This window comes from Rhinopithecus roxellana, chromosome 10 (assembly GCF_007565055.1).
Source record: "Rhinopithecus roxellana isolate Shanxi Qingling chromosome 10, ASM756505v1, whole genome shotgun sequence".
NCBI classification, from domain to species: Eukaryota; Metazoa; Chordata; class Mammalia; order Primates; family Cercopithecidae; genus Rhinopithecus; species Rhinopithecus roxellana.
In genome coordinates, this window is record NC_044558.1 from 114234443 (window position 1) to 114259600 (window position 25158).

A 25158-nucleotide genomic window follows, 5' to 3' on the forward strand; every position below is an offset into this window, starting at 1 on the left:
TTTTGCAACATCCATTCCACCAGACCAAAATGCATTTTTGAAGAATATATTTTTTTAAATATACAAAATGCCTAAAAGCTCCAAACTGGAATTACATTTTGAAATGAAAACTTGGCTGCAGTAAAACATTTTTAAATATCCATGATTTCTGAATGAATTTTTCTCTTTATTTATAACTTCAGTTGAATTAGAGTAGCAAAACTGGACCCAAAGTTTCTCCAAAATACTTTAAAGTTCAATGAAATGCATTTATTTCTTACTAAAACCAAAAATTCATTAGGTATGCATAAATTTTTCATAATTTTCATTTTTTTCACATACTTTTTAAGAGAATAGGCTACTTGTTCTATTATTGTATTGAAGAAAAATCAATTTGTCTCTTACTCATTAAAAGATGGCAGTGTGGTAAGCGCATTAAATTACAACACAATATCCAGCAACACTTCATTATCACTCAGGAGGCACCATTTATCATAAAGCCGTTTTTTAAATAGACTTGATTTCTACCAAAGAAGTGCGAAGCTTTCAGTATCGTAGAGAATCTGCAGACTTCTGAGATCATTTTTCTTTTTTTTTTTTTTGAGACGGAGTCTTGCTCTGCCACCCAGGCTGGAGTGCAGTGGCCGGATCTCAGCTCACTGCAAGCTCCGCCTCCCAGGTTTACGCCATTCTCCTGCCTCAGCCTCCCGAGTAGCTGGGACTACAGGTGCCCGCCTCGTCGCCCGGCTAGTATTTTGTATTTTTAAGTAGAGACAGGGTTTCACCGTATTAGCCAGGATGGTCTCGATCTCCTGACCTCGTGATCCGCCCGTCTCGGCCTCCCAAAGTGCTGGGATTACAGGCTTGAGCCACCGCGCCCGGCCCCAGACTTCTGAGATCATTTTAAAAGGTAATTTTGAAACGTTGGATGATAGATGGAACTATCAGATACATGGCACCAACTGAAAAGGCGATTTCATGGTTTACTTATGTCAGCAGTGAGTTTTTCATGATTTATGAAGAAGGATATTCAGAACACATCTGGGATAAAATAAGCAAAGATAAATACATATTTTTATCTCAAAGCAGAAATGACACAGTTAATGTCCAAGCAGCTAGCATCCAAAATAACGTTCAGCATTTTTCTATTGTTCATGCATTTTATTCAACTTCAGTGTTTTAAAAGTTGGCAATCCATGTAACTTTCAATGGACCAATACATTTAATAAGCAGGACACATCTCCCCTCTCCTACCATGTCAGATTTAATAACTTATTGAATTTGTTTATTTAATTCCATTGATTAAGACCAAGTCCATGAGTGTTAAAATCCAGCTACTAGGTTTGAGGACAAAAGTACATTTATTATACTCTTAAGCACATTAAGCAGCATTTTCATATGCTGAAGCAAACTGAAACCACTGGTTAAATAAATCAAACTACTAGATTGAGACGTATCTATCTTCTCAATCTATACACGACCTATACACATAACTCATATTAATCTCTATTTTCCTGAAAACAATCAATGCCACACACCGAGACAGGACCTATCAGCAATTAAGTTGATCTCTGGTTTTATTACTAATCAAGTGTACCATGGGATATCTGAGGGCCTGAACACCTTAATGCAGCTTCTCAAAGCACCTGGGTTACATCTTAGAGAAATTACTCATATTTAAGGAACCACAGCATATTAGAGAAGAAAGGGACTGTAAGAATCATCTGGGCTCTTTGGTACAAAAAAGAGCAAAGGCCACTTACTGGAGTTGCATCTGGATTAGCTTTGACCAGAAGCTAAAATCTAAATATACTAGAAATTCTTGGACTTTTGAAATGAAAGGAAAGCTAGCAGTTAGTTTTCATGCCCTTGTATGTCACTACACTGAAAACTGTCATCTTATGGTTGTAGAACATGGCAATAATGTTATCACAAAGATTAAGTTAGAATGGAAAGCTTTGGATTCCTTTATGTGTACATTCAAGACATGTTAAAAGAACTTTCATCAAAATAAACCATAAGAAATCATTCTTTGACTTTACTCGGACGTTTTCTTGAATATTAAAAAAACTGGCAAGGGATATTCACATAATGTCTTATAAGTTCTAGTTTAAAAGCACAATGTCCATCTTGGGAATTCCTGCCAAATTCACTCTTAATATGACAAACACTGTCACACATTTTAAATAGCAAACTGACATGCATAACTACATAAAGCTTTCTTTGTATTTTTAATTCAAAAAGCTTAATGAATATAGAGTGTCTGATTTTAAATAAATGGATCCTTTAAACTGATAATGGTGATTATACTATAAATAACTAAAGTTTCCTCATTCCTTGCATTCCAAGTAACCTAGTTTTCAACACCCATATTAGCACGTGGGCTTGGTTTTCTAATGTTAGATACTAAATGTCATAATTTATTTTTATTCTCTCCCATGGTGGAAATTGAAATGGGACCATCTTACATTCAGCATTTTCTCCTAAGTCCCTTTACATAGCTCTGTAATAGTTTTAGAGTATAAACACATCATAACATATTTTGCAAACACAATTTATACACCCCATAGTGGTCAAGGGAAAAGGCAGACTTTCCCAGGATGCCGATGTCCTCCTCAGCAGACTGTTCTGATGTTCGGTGTTCTCAACTTCTTTCTGCGATGACTCTTTTGGAGAGTCTCCCCTCTGCCAAGGCATAATTCAGTACTGGCTCCCTTGCATAAATGGAACCAGGCAACCATTCGCATTTGTTTAGTGGGATATGCGTGAGCATGGTTTACATCAGGAAGAGATCAAAATCAGACCCATATCACTAATCAGTAACTATAAAGCTGACATGCTGCCAACTCCAATCACAGTTCCCACTGCTTTCTACACTGTACAGTGGCTGACACTACTGAGTTTTAAACATTTTTTTCTAGATCCCTTTGAGAAAAATTGTTACCCCTACTATCCAAGCTAAAATCTACTTGCGAAGACCAGGATAACTACAGGCTGCAGTTTGTATCTGAAGAATAAAGCTAGGTGTTTTGTCAGCAGACATTTCTGGAGCCATGCAAATGGTGCATGCAGTCTGAGACACGTGCTTTCTCTTCCAACATCAGCTGCAAGTTCTAAATGAGACCCAAGTCCTGCAGGTCCTTAAAATAGAGTCCTGCTCCATGCAAGTTCTTCTTTATAGATGATTAATTCAGTGCCAGTTTCACAGTAAAACATTCTGTTCCAATTTCTGAATCATCCATATAAAGTCATGGGTAGCAAGAACAGAAAAAGATGTGGTCTGTCACTCCAGACAGAATATGAATTTGTTTAAAGCTGCTTCATTTATGAAGCAAACATGAACTGTTACCAGCCTAGAAAGGAAGGAAACAAAAAGAGAGATTATGATGTATCTGCCTTCTGCCTTTTTAAAAATCTCAGTAGCTGAAATCATATATGACCACAGAATGAGTAACAGATTTACAATGTATGCTTCACTTACATAGCATAAAAGAACTTGATAAATATTTTCTTAGATGCAGTGATCAGTCATTTTCTATGATCTCCCCGGTAACACATTATATGAAGCAATCTTACTTATTGTTTATTATCTATGTCCTCCCATTAAAATATAAGCTCCATGAGGGCAGGGAGCTTCTCTATCTCTTTTACCGCTGTACTTCCACTCTTATAACAATGCCTGGCACTTAACAGATTCTCAATAAATATTTCACTCTGTAACTTTCATACCTCCTGACATTCTACCAATGATCTCAGTTTGTGATAATACAATTATCAACCTAGTTAGCTTTGAATTTCTCTAGCAAGACTATAAAAGGTAGTAGATGGGGGTGAAGGGAGAAGGATTCATGAACAAAGAAGTGTCTGGAGAGTGGAGACCAGAGAAGTGGAGATAGATGGAGTAGCATGAAAGAGATCCCTAGGACAGGTGGAGAAGCTGGTCAGTGGCCACCAACAAGTAATAGCCTCACATGGCCACTGAGCCACTCTAGTATCTTGACTTATCTAGTTAGGTTCTAGCAATCATTTCTCCCAGCTGAGGAAATAGCAGCAGAAAGACTTCATCCAATACTTCCAGCCAAAAAAAGAAAGACTGAAATCTTGGCACCACATCCCAACAAAGCCTCTGTGGAAGGTTCATTTGGCCTCGGTGTAGCTTATTGTACTTGTTGAAGCATGAAAGCCATATTTTGTTTTAGTTCTTCAGTACTTGTGTTAATCTACTAGCTTTCAGATGTTTCAACTTTCCAGTAAAGTATTTGAATTTCTTCTCTACTTAAAAAAAATATATATAGATGGTATCATCCCATCTTCAATCACAATCTCTAAATAAACGTGTTTTGCATTTCTCATCTTCTTTGCTTAATCTCTTTCACTACTTTTGTCCTTGTTTATCAACCCAGCATCACAGATCACTGTTTTTAAAGTATTGAGATCATTACACAGATTAGCCATAAAATTCCATAGTGTAATAAGAATTGCAATATTTTCCCAGTTTCTCTAAATGTAATATATTAAAAACTGTCTTATACAATTTAACAAACAGAGAACTCTAGAAGCTAGACAACCTGTATTTAGGAAATCAGAATTAAATCTAGAACAAAAATTAATAGATACTAAGATAAAACTTCAGAAATCCAAAATATATAGAAAATATTTTAAAAGCATGGTTAGAAAGCAAAAGGGAACCACAAAAAGCAAAAGAATGTATTTTTTAAAGGTATAAATAATTTGAAACACAAAGCTGAATGTAGAGAATTAAATGTAGGACGGGCATGGTGGCTCACGCCTGTAATCCCAGCACTTTGGGAGGCTGAGGTAGGCGGATCACCTGAAGTCAGGAGTTTGAGCCCAGCCTAGCCAACATGGTGAAACCCTGTCTCTACTAAAAATACAAAAATTAGCTGGGTGTGATAGTACACACCTGTAGTTCCAGCTACACAGGGGCTGAGGCACAAAACCCCTTCAACCCAGGAGGCGGAGGTTGCAGTGAGCTGAGATCACACCACTACCACTGCACTGCACTCCAGCCTGGGCTACAGAGCAAGACTCTCTCTCAAAAAAAAAAAAAAAAAAAGAGCGAGAGCAAGATAATTATATGTAGAGAAGATTGGAAATCTATTTTTGATTTTGTCCCTGGGTCACTTAGCAAAGAAAATAAACTTAAAGACTGACACCTGTTTTCCCAAAGAACAAAACTACAATTTTTATAATGATAACCTGGGTCTTGCAAGAACCCTTGTGAAATAAGAAGAGTAAATTTACCATTAACCCTCATTACACATGAAAAACCAAAGTTTAAAAGACATGAACTGGTTAACTGATTTAAACTCATCTAGTATTATACACCAAAGCGTCAAGGCTTAAACGCAAGTCTAATCCCTTCTAATCATCTGCTTTACAATCTATCTACAGAAACCAAACTTCCAAAGCGTTGGAAAAGTCTTAGGAAACATCTGGCAAAGAATCACAGATCTTGCCATTTGGTAACCAACCATTCCCAAACCTTGAGGCCTAAATTTCCAAGCTTGACTTGAAATTGTCCTTTATTCCAATTCTAAGATTTATTTTCTTCCGCCTTAGCTCAGATATACAGGAAATTTTGTTTGTATTTCTTTGGTAAACCTCTCCACAATCAAACCCATGCTATTTACTATTAACCACACTGGGCCATTTCTGTGACGAAGCCATTTTTCTTTCAAGGTCTCAAATAAGATTCTTTGCAGATAACTCTCAAATTGCAAATCTATTCTTTCCAGGCCTGACTGTTATCTGAAGTTCCAGTCTAACATATTTGGCCACTGATCAGTTTCAATAATATTTACCAACAGCTTCTTCTGCTGATTTCACATTTCCTGTTAATGCCACCACACTCTGGTAAGTCCCATAGTCTACCTGTGATGACAAGTCTCACATCTCATTAGTAACTAGGATTTGTTGATTCTTTTACTGCAATGTCTTCAAATGGTCTATGCTTTCTCATTTCCTGGCCCTGATGCTAATTCTGTTGTCATTCTCTCTCACATCTTATTTGAAGACTGGCCTGGTAAGTGGACTCCATTTCTCTAGTTAACCATTCCCATACATCTTGCCATACCAACAACGAATTCGTTTTCCCACACTTCTGCTTTGATTGTCACCCACATCTTTCTTACAGCATTTTATCCCAATAGCTCCCTATGTGACACAAGCTTATATTTTAAGCTCCATTCCTGGAATTCAAACCCTTTCTCAAACTGATGCTCACCCTTTCTTCTCAGCATGTTAACTCTTTATATGTGACTTCCACTGAAATCCAACTGTCCAAACTGACCCTTGAACATAGTTTTTTACTTTGGGACTTTCCTGACTTAGTTTATGCCGTGTGCTCTGTACAGATGCTACCTCCATCACTTACAAAGTGAAGCTTTTCTCCTATTGTTAGTGATTTCTCTCTCCTTTCAAAAACAGGTAATTGTATTTGGGTGTGCCTAATTCTAAGATGTCATCCATGCCAGTATCTGGAACTGTGTTGAATTCACAACTTGTAGGACCATATGCAGAGGCCTGGACTTTGATCAAAGTAACTTTGTAAACTTTTAGTTCACTTTTAAAAATTGGTTATTATGTATATGTCTGATTTCCTTTTGTAGGCTATAAACAATCTGAGGACACAATGAAGTTATATTAAGCTTTGCATCCATCAATGCACCTACTAGAGTTTGTTGGAATCACATTTGTGGGAAGAGTAAAGAGCAAAAGTTTCCTGTAATGTATTAACCTAAATAAAGCTTTTAATATAATGTATCTGTTTTATTTATTTATCTTAATCTTTGCTATACACAACCCAATATGAGAAAGGTTTTTGTAGGATGCTGCTATGGATACTTGGCATAAGCTATGTGACCAAGTAAATTTTTCACTTTTCACATAGCTATTCTCATGCATGGTGTCAAATAAACACAACTTCAGTTAATTTTTTATTTTTATATTTTGAGACCAGGCCTTACTCCATCATCCAGGTTGGAATGCTGTGATTTGATCATGGCTTACTATAGCCTTAACCTCTCGGGCTTAGGCAATCCTCCTGCCTCAACCTCCTGAGTAGCTGAGACCACAGGTGCACACCACCATGCCCACCCAATTTTTAAATTATTTGTAGAGATGGGGTCTCCCTATGTTACCCAGGCTAGTCTCAAACTCCTGGACTCAAGTGATCCTCCCACCTCAGCCCCCCGAGGTACTGCGATAACAGGCATGAGCCACCACTCCTGGCATATTTTTTCCTAGGTGCAACTTTTTTTGTTGTTTTTTCTAGTTCAATACATTCCTTCCATGTTTGTTCCTTGTATTTAAGATATTAAACCCTCCTTCTTTTCATTTCCCAATTATAGGTTATTTCTTTCAGAGAACTAGCCCATATGTTCTCTATTCTAGTGTTCCAATATTTGTCTTGATTTAATTTGTTTCAGTTGGTGAAACTTCCATTTCAGGGAGAAATCCTTGCCATAAACCTGAGTCACTCCTTGTATTTTCCCCTTCCTTGCTAACCAAGAAAATGATTATAATCCAAATTATATCTATTTTTAAATGTATAATTGCAACTCCACATTTTATTTCTATCTTGGTATTTTTTACTACAGTTACTCTTATTTTTTAGAAGATTTTCTCTCCTACCACATCATAGTTTGGTCTCCCAGACTTTCCCTCTACTACACACCTATCTAGGCCCAGACTTTCCCTCTACTACACACCTATGTAGGAACTAGACTTAAGAGTTCCTTGGAGGGTTTCCCATCTCTGTTAGTATGAGGCCAAATGTAAGGGTTTACTTCATATAATGGGTGGTCAATAGATGATTACAAATGATATACACTGATTTTTACTTTGGGGTTTTCAGATTCTTGATGATGAACTGGCCCTTTTCTCCCTCTTTCCCTACTTTTCTCTCAGCATTTGAATTCTTATGTACTCATACACACATACAAGTTTATTTCTGTTTTTATCTTCATATGTTTTATTCTCATGTTATTGTAATTCTGAGATATTCATTCATCTTTCCATTAATTTATTCAACAAATAGTTATTCATCATTTATATGTGCACAGTATAAGTGACATTGTTTAGTGGGGCTCCAAAATTAAATGAAGAAAAAAGAAATCCTGCCCCCTAAGAGCTTATGGTTTTGAAAAGGGCACAAAATGTTCATTTAAGTGACTGTGATGTCCTACCAAGGGTCATATGAAATCTATTTAGAGGGCCACAAATAGAGATTATTTTCATTTGGGAAGTCAGCTTTTTGTAGGTGGTAGTATGTGACCCGAGCCTTGGCAGAGCTTTGCAGAGATGATGAGTAAGGCACTTTATGAAGGAGAATGAGTCATGTTTTCATTCATTCTGTGATCTATTTCCCATTGACTACTCAATAAGTGAGCTGGTTTTTTTTTTTTTTTTTCTGGATATTTCTGGCTTCTTTAACCTAGCTAATGTGATTCATTTTATACATGAGTAATAATTCATACCTTAAGAAAAATAATTTATTAATTTCCTATGTGATTATATTCCCTCTTCATATACATACCTTGCTGTCTCATTAATCCAAGCCAATAAATTAAATACACACATTCACACAAAAGATAAAAACAAACCCTACTTCAGAAGAGCAATCTTCTTTGCCATTTGTTTAAACTTTCATTTAGGGCTGAATCACTCACTCAGTCTCTCACTCAACAAACATTTATAGAGAGCCAACAGTGCACAGGTAGCATGTTAGGTGTTGAGGGTACAGCAAGAAACTGAAAGACCCAGCTCTTATCTTGGAATGTTAACTGAGTATTCAAACATTCATAAGTTGTTTGACTATGGTTGCTTTAAAATACCATCTTTTTTCCTCCTAAACAAGTGGCCTGGGTTTCCGTATCCTAATCCACTCCCAAATGTCATGGGACAAATGTCATAATTAAAACCACATGATTAAAGACCTGTGTGCCAAAACAGGATCCCAGCAATGCAATCCCAAATCAAACAACAGAGGACATTACTTGAGCATTTAAGACTCAATTAACCATTTAATGTGTGGTTTGTGAATGCTGCTTGAGAGAACTGAAATGGCTGTCAAGAAGAAGAAGAAAAGGAAAGAAAAAAACAAAAAGAAAACAGTGAGTCTCATCTTATGGTTCAAAGGCAAAAAAATGAATTTCTAGGAAAAATCATCATTTCAGCTTGGGAAATGTTGCTCCAGAAAATAAAAAGTGTTAAGCAAAGGGTCTATCCATTTACATTATTTGACAGGAAGAATGAGCCTAGAAAGAAGTGGGAATGGGCAGCAGAAAACAGAGGGTGCTATTCATGGTATGGACATGTTAATCAAGAGTATGATTGAAGGTAAAAGTGTGTGTAGAATAAAGTATTACAGTGTTAGAAAAATGTGCAACATAATTATATCATGTCATCTTGAGTTGTTAAAAAAATGTTGTTGTATAACCATAAAAGTAAGCTCATACAGGAGGCCAGATACTTTATGACTCAGCTCCACTGAAGAAGATTCAGCCTAGAGATAAATCTCTGAAGCTGGGACAGGGGTTAAAGCTGGAAGGGCAGTTACTTGCAGGGTAAAGAAGGAACTCACTACAGACTATTCTAGGTAATAAAGAGGAGAGTAAATAATCCTTTGACAATGAGGGAATGCACAGAAGAAACGAGGAATTAGAAAGAGAAGAGAATATTTGCATGCCACTGTGGTAAATGCACTCAGGATTCCATGACAGTAACAAAAATAACAGCCAATTAGCAGAAGCAAAAGTGAGGGACAGCATGAATCAATGCTGATTAAGTTAATGCAGCTGTGGGTCTTCCCGCAACAGTATCTGCAGCAAGGGAGCAGAGAAAGTAGACAGGACAGGAGATAATGATCACCAGTAACTTCTAGTCACATCTTACTCTCCTTTCTCCCACAATCCTTCTGCAGACCCATACAATCACAGCACGTGTCTGCCATGTGTTTATGCTCAGTGTATCCTGGGCTCTGAACTATTATGATGCATAATTATTACTAGTCATGTGGAAGGTGGCAATTGACTTTGAAAATCTTACTCTCCTGACTGTAAGATATTTGGATGTTTTCTCTTATTCCTTAAAATGGCAGGGAAACATTCTGGTTTTCTCTTGTTTCAGCGTCTAACACATGGGATACCATCATGTTATGGTGGTCACACCTAAATAAAATTGATTCCATATATTTTTATTCTATTAGTTATACTTAATTTCAGTCCTAATTTGCTATATTCCCCTTGTCTAATTAATTTTCTGGCCTCAAAAACAGTCCAAGTAAACATACAACTGTTAATTTTTTGTGCATCTCCCATACAAGATGAATCCACTAGTCAGGACAAACACTGCTTACCTTTCAAAACTGGCGAATACACAATGAATTAGATATGCACATTTCAATTATGTAACAACTTCAGCCAACATACTGACATCTGCTTGATAGACCACTTACTAATGAAGTTTGTTTATAAATTTCGGCATCTCATATGCTTTATAGTTCTTGCTAAATACTTCAGCTTGAATTAAAATTTTTACAATCTACCCATCTGACAAAGGGTTAATATCCAGAATCTACAAAGGATTTAAACAAATTTACAAGAAAAAAATCAAACAATCCCGTCAAAAAATGGGTAAAGGATATGAACAGACACTTCTCAAAAGAAAATATTTATGCAACCAACAGGCACATGAAAAAATGCTCATCATCACTGGCCATCAGAGAAATGCAAATCAAAACCACAATGAGATACCATCTCACACCAGTTAGAATGGTGATCATTAAAAGTCAGGAAACAATAGGTGCTAGAGAGGATGTGGAGAAATAGGAACACTTCCACACTGTTGGTGGGACTGTAAACTAGTTCAACCATTGTGAGAGACAGTGTGGTGATTCCTCAAGGATCTAGAACTAGAAATACCATTTGACCCAGCCATTCCATTTCTGGGTATATACCCAAAGGATTATAAATCATGCTGCTATAAAGACACATGCACACATATGTTTACTGTGGCACTATTAACAATAGCAAAGACTTGGAACCAACCCAAAGGTCCATCAATAATACACTGGTTAAAGAAAATGTGGCACATATACACCATGGAATATTATGCAGCTGCAAAAAAGGATGAGTTCATGTCCTTTATAGCAACATGGATGAAGCTGGAAACCATCATTCTGAGCAAACTATCTCAAGGACAGAAAACCAAACATCGCATGTTCTCACTCATAGGTGGGAATTGAACAATAAGAACACTTGGACACAGGGCGGGGAACATCATACCCTGGGGCCTGTCATGGGGTGGGGGTGGGGGGTGGGATAGCATTAGGATATATACCTAATGTAAATGACGAGTTAATGGGTGTAGCACACCAACATGGCACATGTATACATATGTAACAAACCTGCACTTTGTGCACATGTACCCTAGAACTTAAAGAATATAAAAAAAAAGAAAAAAAAAAAGGAAAGTAAAAAATCTTACCAATATACGAAAGTAACAGTGTTGATACAAGTCACAATTACACTTCTTGAAACTCTCTCTCTTTCTCTTGCAACATACTGAAAAACAAAACAAACAAAAACATGCTTATTTGCTCTTAGTCAGAGATTCTGAGGTACACCATGACCTGGGCATTGTAAAAGGCAGCTTTTCTGTCAATACAGTAGCAGAAGATTGCAAAATTTAATGGGGAGCTTACCTTCTTATTACTATAGGAAAGAGGGAAGACTTCATTTGTCTTAAGGTAGTCTTTCAAAGTAGTTAAAACATTTCTTTCTCTGTATATGCGTATATACACACCAAACATGCCTATATACATTTCATATGTGTCTGTGTATACAAATAGGCATGACATGAGAGAAAGCAACACACCAAATGAAAATTATAATCAAAGGTAAGGAAACATATGAGCACTGGGCAGTATAGGGTAAGGTGAAAGAGTAACAAGAGCCAGCTACAGTGAATGGAAAGTCATCTTACAGCAAATTTTGCATTTGGCTTTACAGAAAACAAAGAGCATGCTGACAAAAGTTAAGGGCTCTGAAAGCCAGAGTAAAATAAAAGATATATTAAATATACAAGAGAAAATCACTGAACGTATTTCGAATAAGAAGTCACACTATGAAACAGTTTTTACAGAAGAGTGTGACTAAAGGTTGAGTTTAGAAGGGCTAAAGAAAAGACCAGAGGCAGCAACTCATGAGATCATAAAGATGTCAATGATGATAATGCTTCCTACCAAAAGAAGAACTAAGCTTAGGAAGAGGCTCTGAGAACTGAATCAGTATGTTTTGATAAAAGTGTGGAAAAGAAAGAACATGAGCAAATATGCCTCCAGAGCTCCACAACTAGGAGTCTGAGAAGATTCTGCTGCCTTACTTAAATAAGAAAGCAGAGGTAACCCCTTTATAAACCCTAAGAAGGGTCATGAAAACAATTATGTGAAGGTATTCTACAGGTAAATGGAGATGCAGCATTGAAGAGAGAGTGAGACATCAGAAACATGGATAAAGAGTTGGGACTCACTGGTTAGGATCTACTATGATGAATGAAGGACTTCTTAAAGACATTATGGGCATGTACACAGTGTGTGAAATGGCAATGCCATGCTTGATTAGGCACACATTTAGCAAAACAAAATACCTTATCTCATTATCCTCTTCATTAATTTGTATATTTTCAACTGCCCTTGTAAGACTTGGCTGTCTCTTCTGGAAAAAGAAGAAACACACATGCTATAAAACGATCAATGAATGGTCTAACATTTAAGAGGTAAGTGGATTCCACTTTTATCTTTTATGTCAATAACTCCAATAACAGTTTTTTTCAGCATGTAGCACGCAAAATGTTTTTGTAATAAAAAATTACGAGAGTTGCATGGTACCATCAACTCAACATTTTTAGGATGTTGGGGGATAAAGAGTAATAAAGAAGTTGACATTTAATCAAATTCAAAAGACATTTCAAGAAGCTGAATCACAATGATTTTTGCACATTTTAAAATTTTAGACAGGCTTCAATAAGAAGAGAACAAAAGAGTAGAAATCCAAAAATAGCAGATAATACAAATGACATTTCTATTTATCTTTTAAGTATATCATATGATTTTTGGCAGATCTTCCTTTTCATATTTAGTTCAGGCTATTAACACTAGTTCCTAATTCTTAAGTGTGAATAATCAGCTAGAGGGATTGTCGCCAGATGTAATAAGAAATGGGAAACTTTCTAAAATTTAAATTTTGTTTAGATTATAAACTAAGGTGGAATTCACTGTTTTCGTAATGGATCATTTTTTGAGAAAAAAAGATTAATAATTTATGTAAACATAGCATATTAAAAAAAAAGGAATGGCAACACTTACCTTCCAGTATAAGGCTCCAAAAGCAAAGCCAATTATAAGAGAAAAGAATGCTGGCAATGCCATGGCTGCCCAGTGTAGGCTGGAGTCTCCAGGGGGATTTTTGGCCTTCCCTATAATTTAAAGAACACAGTGATGAATACAGCATATCCATCCTAGAAGTTTTGCTCTTATGCTGTGGTTGTTTTTAACTGTTTCTGTAACACATTCTGGACCTATATCTGTTTAAAGTATTCAAAAGATTGATTTTTCTGCTGAATATTGCTTTTGCAAGGCAATATAAGTCCATGTAATCTCCAAAAGATGAATGCATTAAAAAAGAAAGAAATCACAGAGACAGAAAGAAATCTGGCTTGGGTAATTCTGACACATATGGAACACAGACTTAATGTATTTCTGCGGGGGGGGGGGGATGACTTACACTATCAAACAAATCTATCTCTCATGCCTTTATCTTGGTGTTTGGCTACGTTGGGTCAGCCAGATGTCCCAGAATCAAGGCAGCCAAACACCATGTTCTTCCTGTTCTATACAAAGACCAAACCTAAGTCTTGAAATTCACCACTCAGACCAAAGGAAAGACCAGACTCAAAAGCAAAAAAGCAGCTTACTAAAGAGGGAGATGTTCTGGAATTCGCTACATAAAACCTTTCTCAGTCAGAAGGATAGCATCTAAGGAAGGGGCTTCAAACAAAGCTGTGTGGGAGACCTCACTAAGTAAAGCAAACTTGCTCTCTGAGAGTGTGGTGACTACCATGTTGACAGTTCCATCCCTAAGACTATGAGCCAAGATGCAATCCTGGAATCTGACTAAGACACAGCAGCAATCTTCCTGCAGGAGAGAGGGAGGGAGAAAAACAGCAAAGACTAGGTGGTGGGGCGGCAGTGCGGGGGAGGGTTAGGGGAAGCGCCCATAGATTACTGAGCTTCACATCCTATAGAGGTCAATGTTACCTCACTTTTTTTATTTCACTTGTTCATGCGTGGGGCTTAAGAACCAGGTCTTCAGTCCATCAGGGATACTACTGTCCCTCTTGCAGGTAGACAAAAAGAACTTTATCAGAAGAGATTTGCTTAGACCTCCAGGGAATGACTTTCAATACTTTCCACTGCAGCTATCCAGTAGGAATCAATGAGATTTGAATTGTATGCCTCAAGGCCCAAATGAAGGGTATTTGGGGACAAAGCTTAAGCTGACAACAAAGTTTTGATTTTATGCAAAGATAGCCTGCAGAGAATATGTGTGGAGAGGAAGCTCATCTGGGCAGGATTTGAGTAATCCCAAACTCCTGGGTTATTACCATATTAATTATATCTCCTTATTACCAAAACTATCCACTGTCCAGAAATCTTGGGAACTGACTTGTTTCATTTGACTAATAATAACCAACATCTGTAGACATATAGAACACAAAGAATTGTGCTATAATTTTGCTGAACTTCTTTTTAGAGTAAGCATTTTTAGGAGCACCACACCTGTGACATGGTTATCTTGGTGTTTATGAAACAATCAAATGAGTATTCTTCCTTGATTCAGATCTGGGGCTCACTAAAGGTTCAACATAATTACTGATCCAAAGTCTTATTGCATCTCATTATTCTAGTACTTAATGATGAACTCTTACAAGACATCAGGTATGTCTCCAAGAACACACATACTAACTCACTTAAAACTCACAGAAACTCTGTGAAGGAGGTATTATGATCTTCCATTTGACCGAAGAGTCAACAGAGTTTAACTTGACTGGTATATAAGTCCAGGAAGGTTGAGTCAAGACTATTTCTAGAAGATGTATAAGGTAATATCAAAGTTAGGATTTCTTTCTCTATCATTTAGGTACTGTCTGCAAGGATCTCAAACATAAACATCTTTTAAACATTCTCTTTACTTATCATAAAGGATATTACTGTTATGCTATAAACGTAATTTCCTTTGGATAACTAGTAGGTTTGTATGTTATTCCATTATCCCATGACTTTTCCTTACACACTCACATCTCTGTAATAAGTTTTCATATGCCCTGGTCCTCTGACATGGCCAGCTTTTGAGTTATCCCTGAAAACTAGCATGCTTTCTTCAAATTTCCCTAACCCTTCTCCCAAAAAACAGTCTTACTCCCTTTGTGCTACAACTAAAAACATTTACATAATTCTGTTATGATACATATTATGTACTGTACTATGAGTATTTCCATCTGTTTCTCTTAGAATGTGAGCACCACAAAATCTTGTCTTGTGCATAGGTATCTAAGTGGCATATTCATGAGTGACATCACCTAGCTAAAAGTTGCTGACAATGCAAGACTCAAAATTTTTTAAAAAGAAAGAAAAAGGAAACAATGAACAAAAAAGAAGGCTGTCCATTCATCTTGCAATTTAAAAAGTAATCTCTAATTCAGAGGCACGGGATTAAATAGTTATTTTATATTTAGTTTATCTTTTAAAATCAGTAGGAAAGACTTTTGCTTCCAAACACAATGGTAGCAGACTAGCCTTTCCAACCTAAGTAATTATAATTCTGGACAAATTATGAGGCAACTCTGAAAGAAATTAGGAACAGCAAAACAAATGTGTAATTCGTGAGACAGAGAATCCACACTATGTGAGGCTCATGTTTGCCCTGGCTTTTGGCTTTCAGCTCTCCTGTCTGGGGTGCACTTTCAGATTGAGGTGTGGAAGACAGAGTCCAAGCAAGAATCAATGGCCTCACTAAGGTAGGGAGTCAAAGATTGAAATTCAGGGCTGCTGATGAGGCTGGGGTTTCTAGATCTCGGTTATTTCAAAGAAGGGAGCTGTGCAAAGAAGGAGCATCAGAAATCTCTAGATGAATCTCCTTAAGTTACTGGTCCAATAATAAGCTGTATATGCACCAGTAGAGATGTCACAAAACCTGACTAAAAAATAAAATAACAGCAACAATAAAAACAAAAACAAAAACAAAAACCAAACCTTTGGGAAGCTATAATATTAACAGAGACCTTAGCAGTCACAGAACAATGGTGGACAAAGTTGTTGTGACAAGCAATATTGGAGAGATTTTCTGAGTACTTTAGAGGTATCTCAGATATTCTATGCCTTAGGAATAAGGCTACTTTCGCTTGTACCCAAGAAAGTTTAAAAACAAGGCTGGGAGAAAAGATAAACCTCATCTGCTAGTATTCGAACCTCTTACCAAAACACAATTCAATAGCCTCTAAAGAAATGCTATAGAATCTGAAAGATATGCAACAGCATAGAATTCATAATATTCAGCATTTAAACAATCACTAACCATTTAAAAAGAAATGTGACCCCTAATCAGGGAGGAAGAAGTCAATAGACATCAACTCTGGGATGACCTACGTGTTGAAATTTGGAGACAAGAACTTTAGAGCAGCTATGATCATTATGCTTAAAAAGAATTTTTTTCATAATGAGTATGCAGATGGAAAATTCCAGCAGACAAATATAAAATACATTAAAAAATTAACTGGACATTCTAGAAGACAAAATATAAATTTATAAATAAAATAATTCACTGGATGAAAAATTCAGCAGATCAGAGATGGTAGAAGAAAAGGGCAATGAACTTGAAAGCAGACAAGTAGAAATTACTCAGAAGAACAGAGAGAAAAGAGGATAAATAAATGAATAAAACTTCTGTGACCTATGACACACTAGCAAACTGCTAACATATATGCAAGTAGTATCTCAGAAAGAGAGAAGAGATAAAATGGATTAAAAAAATTGAAAAAATTATGGTTATTTTTTCACCAAATTTCAGAGAAAACAAATTTATGTATCCAAAAGCTTGACAAATCTCAAGAAAGATAAATACAAAGAAAACCACTCGTAGGCATATTCTAGTTTAAAAGGAGAACACTTTGAAAGAAGGCAGAGGAAGAAACAACCCAGTACATGCAGGGAAAAAATAAGACAAATGGTGGCTACTTTTTTTTTTTTTTTTCCAGAAACAGTATCTGCAGGAACACAATAGAGTGATATTTTTAAAAGACTAAAAGAAAAAAAAAAATCCTGTTTACCCAGACTTCAATATCTAGTAAAAAGTACCTGCTACATGCAAGACAAAAAAACATATTTTTACAATTAAAAAGAAAAAAGAATTTGCTGCCAGCAGATCTGTATTGTAAGAGATGCCAACGAATGTTTTTCAGCTTGAAGGAAATTAATACCAAATGGAAACTTGGACTGACAAGAGGGAATGAAGGGTACAGGAAATAAATACGCAGGTTAATATAAAAGACAATATATTTCTTCTTCTCTTACTTTAAAATACGTATGACAGTTCAAAGCAATAATTGAACTGCATTGTGTATTGTAGACTGTATTGTGAAATTTATAACTGATGTAGATATGTTAATGTATGTCAATGATGACACAAAAGATGGGTATGGGTAAGTAAAACTATCCTGTTTCGAGGTTCTTGTATTTTTTTCTCAAGTGCTACAATAGTAACTCTAAGTAGAAGATTATAAGTTAAAGTATATACTTTAATTCCCCAAATAATCACAACATAATGCAAAAGGGTACTGTTTAAAAGCCAACAGTAATTAAAATTAAACACTAGAAAAAAATTAAGTAGCCCAAAAAAAGAGTGAGAAATAAGGAACGAAAGATCAATACACAAATGAGACAGGTAAAAAACAAATAAGAAAATGGTGGATTAAAATCCAACTATACTGATGATGTATTACATAGAAATGGATGAAACACTCTAATTAACAATCAGAGACACACTAAATAAAATAGTGAAACCCAAGTGTATGTTGTCTACCAGAAATGTACTTTAAAAATAAAGACAATAGACTGAAAATAAAGGAAAATCAAACATATACCATGAAAACAGTGAGCATAAGAAAGACTTGCTCTAGTAATATCAGATAAAATACACTTCAAGTCAAAGAGCACTATCAGAGATAGAGAGATATTTCAGTAAGATTAAAAGGTCAATTAAACAGGGAAGATCTAACAACAATCAATGTATAAGCCCATAATAATAAAGCTTCAAAATATATGAAGCAAAAAACCCAAAACCAAAAGGAAAATCAGACAAATCCATAAACAAAAGTAAACATTTTCAATTCTCCTTTCATAATAAATAAAAATTAGATACAATGTTTAATAAGGAAGAGAAGATATAAACAACACTGTCAACCATTTTGGCCAAATTTGAGTGCTGCATTCAATAGTTAAATAATAAACACAAAATAGTTTCAGTAGATTTCAAAAAAATTATAGAGTATGTTTTCTGACAACAAAATTCATAAACCAGTAACAACAAGATACATAGGAAAACCTCAAACTTTTTGACATCAAACAACTCACTTTTATATTATCCGTGAATCAAAGAAGAAATAACAATTAACAAATATTTAGAAAAATAATAAAATCACAACATAAAAATGGGTGAGGTGCAGCTAAAGCAGTGTATATAAGAAAATTTATACATTTAAGTGCTTGTAATTAGCAAAAATAGTTTAAAATCAATGATCTAATTTTTCCACTTTGAAAGGCTAGAAAAAGCGGAGTAAATGAAACACAAAGCAAATGGAAGGAAATAATAAAGATTAGAAATCAATGAACTGTAAGCAGAGAATTTAAGAAGACAGAGTTGCTTCTTTGAAAATTTAATAAAATCCATAGTTAGTAAGAAAGCCCTTAATTGACTAACACACAAAGAGGGCCGTAGTCCCTTTTTGACACTTTCAGAACTGATATGTAATTTAGAATTTTAGGTTTTAGAAGATTCTGTCCTGCAAATAATGTATAACATATACTATCCCCAATGAATCCTGGGTAGCATCCTGTAATCAAATAAATTAATATTTCATTAGTAAAATATATATTCACTTTTAGAAAGAAAATCGCTGCAGGTCAGGTTTTGGTGGCAACAAATTCCAAAATAAGTAAATTGCATTTTGGAGGTTTTTTTAAAAAAACATTTTGCATTGTAACAAGCTATTATGAATTAGTAATAAATTGCTACTTAGTTTCATGGACAGGTCTTCTAAGTCCCTGAACAAATGACAGTGCCCCATTTGTAAGTCTTAAGAGATGACCTTTTTAGCTTAGATCACAAGATGATGTTTTTTCTTCCCGCACCTTCCATGAGGCCAGAGAGTATTCAGTAAATACAATAACCTTTATAATGACCTTTGCCTGGATTTTAAAAGAAAACTGGGTTCTTGGCCAAAGAGGACAGACATTTCAGAAAAATAAGTCTATTGTTGTCAAACATATAATTCTGTAGTAAAATAACAAAATCATCAAATTTCAAAATGCACAATAGTAAATACTGATACACACAAAACTGAAAATATCTTTGGAATTCTATACGACCAGCATTTATACACTCAATTTTAAACTTCTGTTTTTGTCAGGCACATTCCACACAGAATATATTTTAATGACTCAACAAAAAGCATAAATCATATTTCTAAAATGAATTTTATGTCTTATTTAAAATAACCTTAGCAGAAAATTTATTGGCCTAATTCTCTAAACATTATCTCCAGCTCTAGGGAAATTCAACTCTACAAACTTAAGTCTCAGGAAAGCCGTAAAAGGAATAACAGTAACAGAACAGTATCAATAGTAACAAGCGTAGAAGTTTCCTTGAAAGCCCATGCAATACTCCTATAGGTGCTAATTGGAGCCATGCATGCATTAAATCAGATATATGTACTTACTATTACTGCTACTGCTGTCATTCCTAAGGGAGCTGGCTGCAACAGGGGGTAACATAAATGGTTTTGTGACACTGACTCTGGAATCTAAATAGAAAGCAATAATGTGTCAGTGTTATATGGTGATTTGTATGACTTGTAGAGTCCCTGAAAGGTGAAGTGTGATACCAGATTACTTGTCAGGTCTGCTTCCCAAATCTAGAGTATTCAGCTCTTATTTATTTCATACTGGGTCCTGCTATTCTATTTTACTAAGAAATTCACCACTGTCACCTTGTAGAACAAATACTTATTGAATAAATATGTTAATAAATACAAATAATGACACATTGATGGTAATTTCTTATTAAAAAAGAAAGCCACGAATCCAGGTTTGTATTACAGAGACCCAGTAAAGGGAAAAGAGAGTCTCAATACAGAGTAACTGGGGAGGATCAGAATTTGTGACTTCAGAATTAGATCCTTAAGAAAAAAATTTGAGAAGGAACATTAAGTAGACTGGAGGTACAGAATAATATAATTGTAATTACTGGTAAATATTAGATGAGAAAAGGTATGAGTGGCAATCTCATATATTGTTTACTCACAAACAGCTCACTAATTTGAAATTGATGAATATTCCTTTGGCTTGGAAACCAAAAAATCTACAATCATTAGTTTCTTCTGTGCTATTGATATTTGCTTTTTTATTAGACATACATGCACATTATCTTGCTACAGGTAAACACAGAGGTAGATTCTTACTATATAGGGAAGATTTAAGTTTGTTGTTTACATTTGAACTGGAAATGCTTACATGCCTTACCTTTCTCAGGACTTAATGTCGAAGAAATCACACAATCACTAGTTTCAGATGCCACTACAAAGTCCTTGAAGGCATCAATGGATCTATTAAAAATTCTAAAGAATTCTTCAGGAGTAAAGAGCCTGGGTTCTGGGCTCTTGAATGATTTTTTTAGATCCTAGGACAACAAAAAAAATTAGGATTACATTTTTCAAATAGTCTTTAGACTTAACAGGTCAAGATAATGGACTATAAATATGTCCTTCAAAGATTAAAGTATTTGGACTCTTACAACTAGCACTTTTAGATGGCTGTTTCAATGTATGTAATCCAAATTGGTAATGTAGGGTAGTGATCTCAGTGGGATCACAAGTTGAATCTGGGGCAGTGAACACAATGTCATGGCAAATAACAATAATAATAATAATCTTAAAAACAAACTGGGGATATTTTTCTTTAGAGATGCTTATTAAAAACATGAGGGTTTATTTTTAAAAGACCCCTCCATTACAAGAAATTCTAGTCTTTAGAAAAAAAAGAGACCTCTCCATAATGCATGCTCTAATATCCAAAAATTAGAAAGTCAGATGATACTAAATATTGGCAAGGGAACTATTATATACTGCTGAGATAATGTAACTGGGTACATTTGATATTATCCAGTAAAGTTAGACATGTGCCCCTCCTGTGACTCAGAAATTCCATTCTCAGGTAAATACCCTAGTGAAACTATTGCACATATATACCATCAGACACATAAAAAGGTTTTTTGCAGCAATATCTGTATCACTTATGTCAATCAAAAGAGAGTGGCTTAATAACTAGTGATACATTGAATTAGTGGAGTTCAGTTCAGGAGAAGGTTAACTATAGCTATACGCTTTAGAGTGGATACATCTTCTAAACCTAAAGCTGAGTGAAAGAAGCAAGTCCCAAAATAATAAAAATGGTATGATTAATTGATATAAAATTAATATAAAATTCCCCAAAGCAAATCAAAGCTATGTTGTAGGGATGCATAATGGATTATAAAGAAAAGTAGGTAACTGAAATAAACAACTATCTGTCACTTACTATGGACTATTCTAAGTGTGTTATATAGATTAACTCAATCTCCAAAACAACTGCGAAATATCATCGGTAATCTCCTGGGTTCCCACCAAAGTGTCATGATTAGTAAATGCACATTCTTTGTTGTTTGCAGTGTTCCTCCCAACATCACCATTGACCTAACTCATTTACCTAACTTATCTTTAAGGCTCTAATGCATATGTTATTTCCTTTGTGACAGCTTGTGTGATATATTCTTTTTGTGACCTCTACTTCTTTTGAATGCTGTCAGCACACTATATGCAGTAGTAATATGAAAGAGTGGTTAACACTACATTCTGACTTTGGAAATTAGAAAATAAAACAATAGAAAGATTAAAGGTAGTGATTGGGTTATTAGTATGGTAAGAATTATAAGATTGGAGAGCACAAATAGGATTGATGTTGGGTCTTACAGAGTAGCTGGAATTTGGATGGGACACAGGAAAAAAGCATTTAGGTATTAAGGTACAGAATCCTGTTTAAAACTTTGAATTTAAACTTATAGAAGTCTCCTAAGCTAATCTTTGGCCATTTGAACTGTATACCAAATCAGGTCTCCTAAGCATGATTCTGCTATAGACATAGTGTGATGAAAAAATGTCAAATTTTATTAATATTTATTTTGCTCAGTATGGTATTAAAGTACTCATGACAAATCACCTAATGTCAACCCTGTTAGATGAATTCTGGCATTGTCCCCACTGAGGTACAAAGAAGTTATGCTCACAGAACTCATTAGTGACAGAGCCAGAATTTAAACTCCAATATCTCACTCTTATTTTCTGGAGTACACTGCCTATTCCATGTGTCATGCCCATATCCTGAAGTTGGGGATGATCAGTTATCCAATGACTCTGGGGAGCCAAAATGTATTTCTTTGTTGTGACCTATGGGCTGATTACATGATGGATAAAAGGACAGGGATATGTGTCTATTACAGACAATTTTCCATTTAAATGAACACTTGTAACTTAACAGGAAGATTTTGAGGACTTCACTTATGAAAAATGAAGATAAAGGTAGGACTGATTTTGCATTGTAATGTAAATACGTTTTATTTTTATATTAGATGACAATATTTAAGTCTGAATGCACACTTCAGTATTGCACTATAACTGCAAATACTTGTTTTCTTTGCTCATCTGAACAAGATTTTTAAATTTGAAGTTTATACAATCAAAATATCATAAAGGTGCCTCATTTTCCCCAACAGCACCAAGAAGCATGGGTTTTTAGAGAAGAGTAATGAAAAATAATCCCAATGAACACAAAGTTACCTTAGATGAGTTTTCTTTCACACACTCCACAAGGTCATCCACTATATTCACAAGTTTGTCTATGATGGAATAATTACTCAAGCCTTCAGAAATATTTGAAAACTTGTCCAGAAGATCAGTCAAGCTGTCTGACAATTGTACTACCATCTCGCTTATCCAACAATGACTTGGCTGCAAGATATGAAAAAGGAGACAAAGCAGCTATTTTAATAAGTGTCATAAAACTCGGAGTACTCTTCAAAGCTATCATTTTAGTCACTCAAGTGATTTTCCTTCCTCAGCCTTTCGAGTAGCTCGGATGACAGGTGCCCGCCACCACGCCTGGCTACTTTTTTATTTTTAGTAGAGACGAGCTTTCAACATGTAGGCCAGGCTGTCTCAAACTCCTGCCCTCAAATAATCCACCCGTCTCAGCCTCCCAATGTGCTGGGATTACAGGCATGAACCACTGTGCCTGGCCAGATTTTTTAAATTAATATACATTACTTAAAATGTTGTAAAAGGAGGAGAGGGGCTATTGTAACAGGAAGAGAAGGGACTAGTGTGACAGGAGGAGGAGGGACTATTGTAATAGGAGGAGGGACTCTTGTAACAGGAGGAGGAGGTTGTAAGTTGCATACTTTATATGATTTTAATGTGTTATTTTTTCTTTTATAAATATCTTTTAAGTGGAAACTCTGATGTATTTTGAACTCTGCTGAAATGCTGCAATGACAAAAATAAGATTGTTATTATTAGGAATAGCTAACATTGAATTGGCTCATTAAAAGCATAAATAATTTAATAGAACTTGTAACAAAAATATTATACTCAGAGTAATTGATGTCATGCAAAATAAATCACACTACTAAGCTTTATTTCTCTATTTACCAGCAGAATATCTCTGTGGGAAAAGTCAAGTCTTTTATTTATTTATTTATACTTTAATTTTTTGCAGAGACAGGCGCTCTCTCTGAGTCCTGGGCTGTAGTGTGGGGGTGCAATCATGGTTCATGTTTCACTGCAACATTGAATTCTTGGGCCCAAGTGATCTTCCCACTTCAGCCTCCCAAGTAGCTGGCACTACAAGGCTCATGCTATCAAATCTGGCTAATTTTTAAATTTTCTATATAAATGGCGGTCTTGCTTTGTCACCCAGGCTGCTCTTGAACTCTTGGCCTCAAGCAATCCTCCCTCTTCAGCATTCCAAAGTGCTGGGATTATAGACATGAGTCACTGCATCTGGCTCAAGTCATTTATTTATTCTAAAGTATAGAAGGGAGCACTTTATATTCATTTAACAGAACAGTTTTACTTAATATAATACAGCCAAAAAGGAAACAGGTTTATCTGCAGATAGGTAAGCCCCAATTCCTGGAACCATTAAATGTCATTCAAAACTTTTAGGATTGTTGGCTCTGGCTTCAGATAAGAAGGATAAACAAATCTCAACATGGGAATTTAGTTCGAGTGGCTATTTCAACTCATCATAACCAAGTTCTCAAAGAATATGTGTTTCCAAAGTATGTGCAGAATAGAGTTTTTGTTTTGTTAAATCAATGCTTATTTCAAGCACAAGCAAGTTCCTACTTGCATCATTATCAGGTCTCTTTCAAAGCTGTCAGTCTTTCCTTGGATGCTGAATTGCTCTGCAAGTTTCTCTCCTTTTAGAGAGTGATAATTGCTTATAGACAGTGAGCCCTATCAACAATGAACAGATTTCCTAGGATACGGAGCACAGCATATACTGTAAATGCTATTTGAATAGTATTTATGTGATAGAGTAGCTTTCACCAGTTCATTCCGTTGAAATTGTGCAAATTTTTCTAACAATGAAATTCCAGATATTAATCTCTTAGGACTCTATTTCCTCACTTTATGAATATGCTTGCCTAGGATCTCTGGCAAGTAAGAACCAAAATGAAATGCCCTTGTTTTGAATTAAGACATTCCTTTAGTTTCTGTGGTAGTTGT

The 25158-nt window shown here is 35.5% G+C and overlaps 1 protein-coding gene across 2 annotated transcripts in view; it reads right to left on the reverse strand.

Moving 5' to 3' along the window:
• Positions 1-797: 797 nt before the first annotated feature.
• The window catches only part of KITLG (KIT ligand), an 86361-nt gene continuing 62000 nt past the window's right edge, over positions 798-25158 (reverse strand). Inside the window, exons 4-10 of one of the 2 annotated variants that reach the window (XM_010363194.2) lie at positions 23206-23376; positions 20858-21014; positions 20056-20139; positions 13370-13479; positions 12652-12719; positions 11491-11567; positions 798-3332 (exon numbers count right to left, since the gene is read on the reverse strand). In XM_010363194.2, coding sequence (XP_010361496.1) covers positions 11528-11567; positions 12652-12719; positions 13370-13479; positions 20056-20139; positions 20858-21014; positions 23206-23376 — 630 coding nt within the window. In that variant the 3' untranslated portion in view covers positions 798-3332; positions 11491-11527. The remainder of the gene's footprint in view (positions 3333-11490; positions 11568-12651; positions 12720-13369; positions 13480-20055; positions 20140-20857; positions 21015-23205; positions 23377-25158) is intronic. The other variant, XM_010363195.2, reaches the window with a different exon arrangement.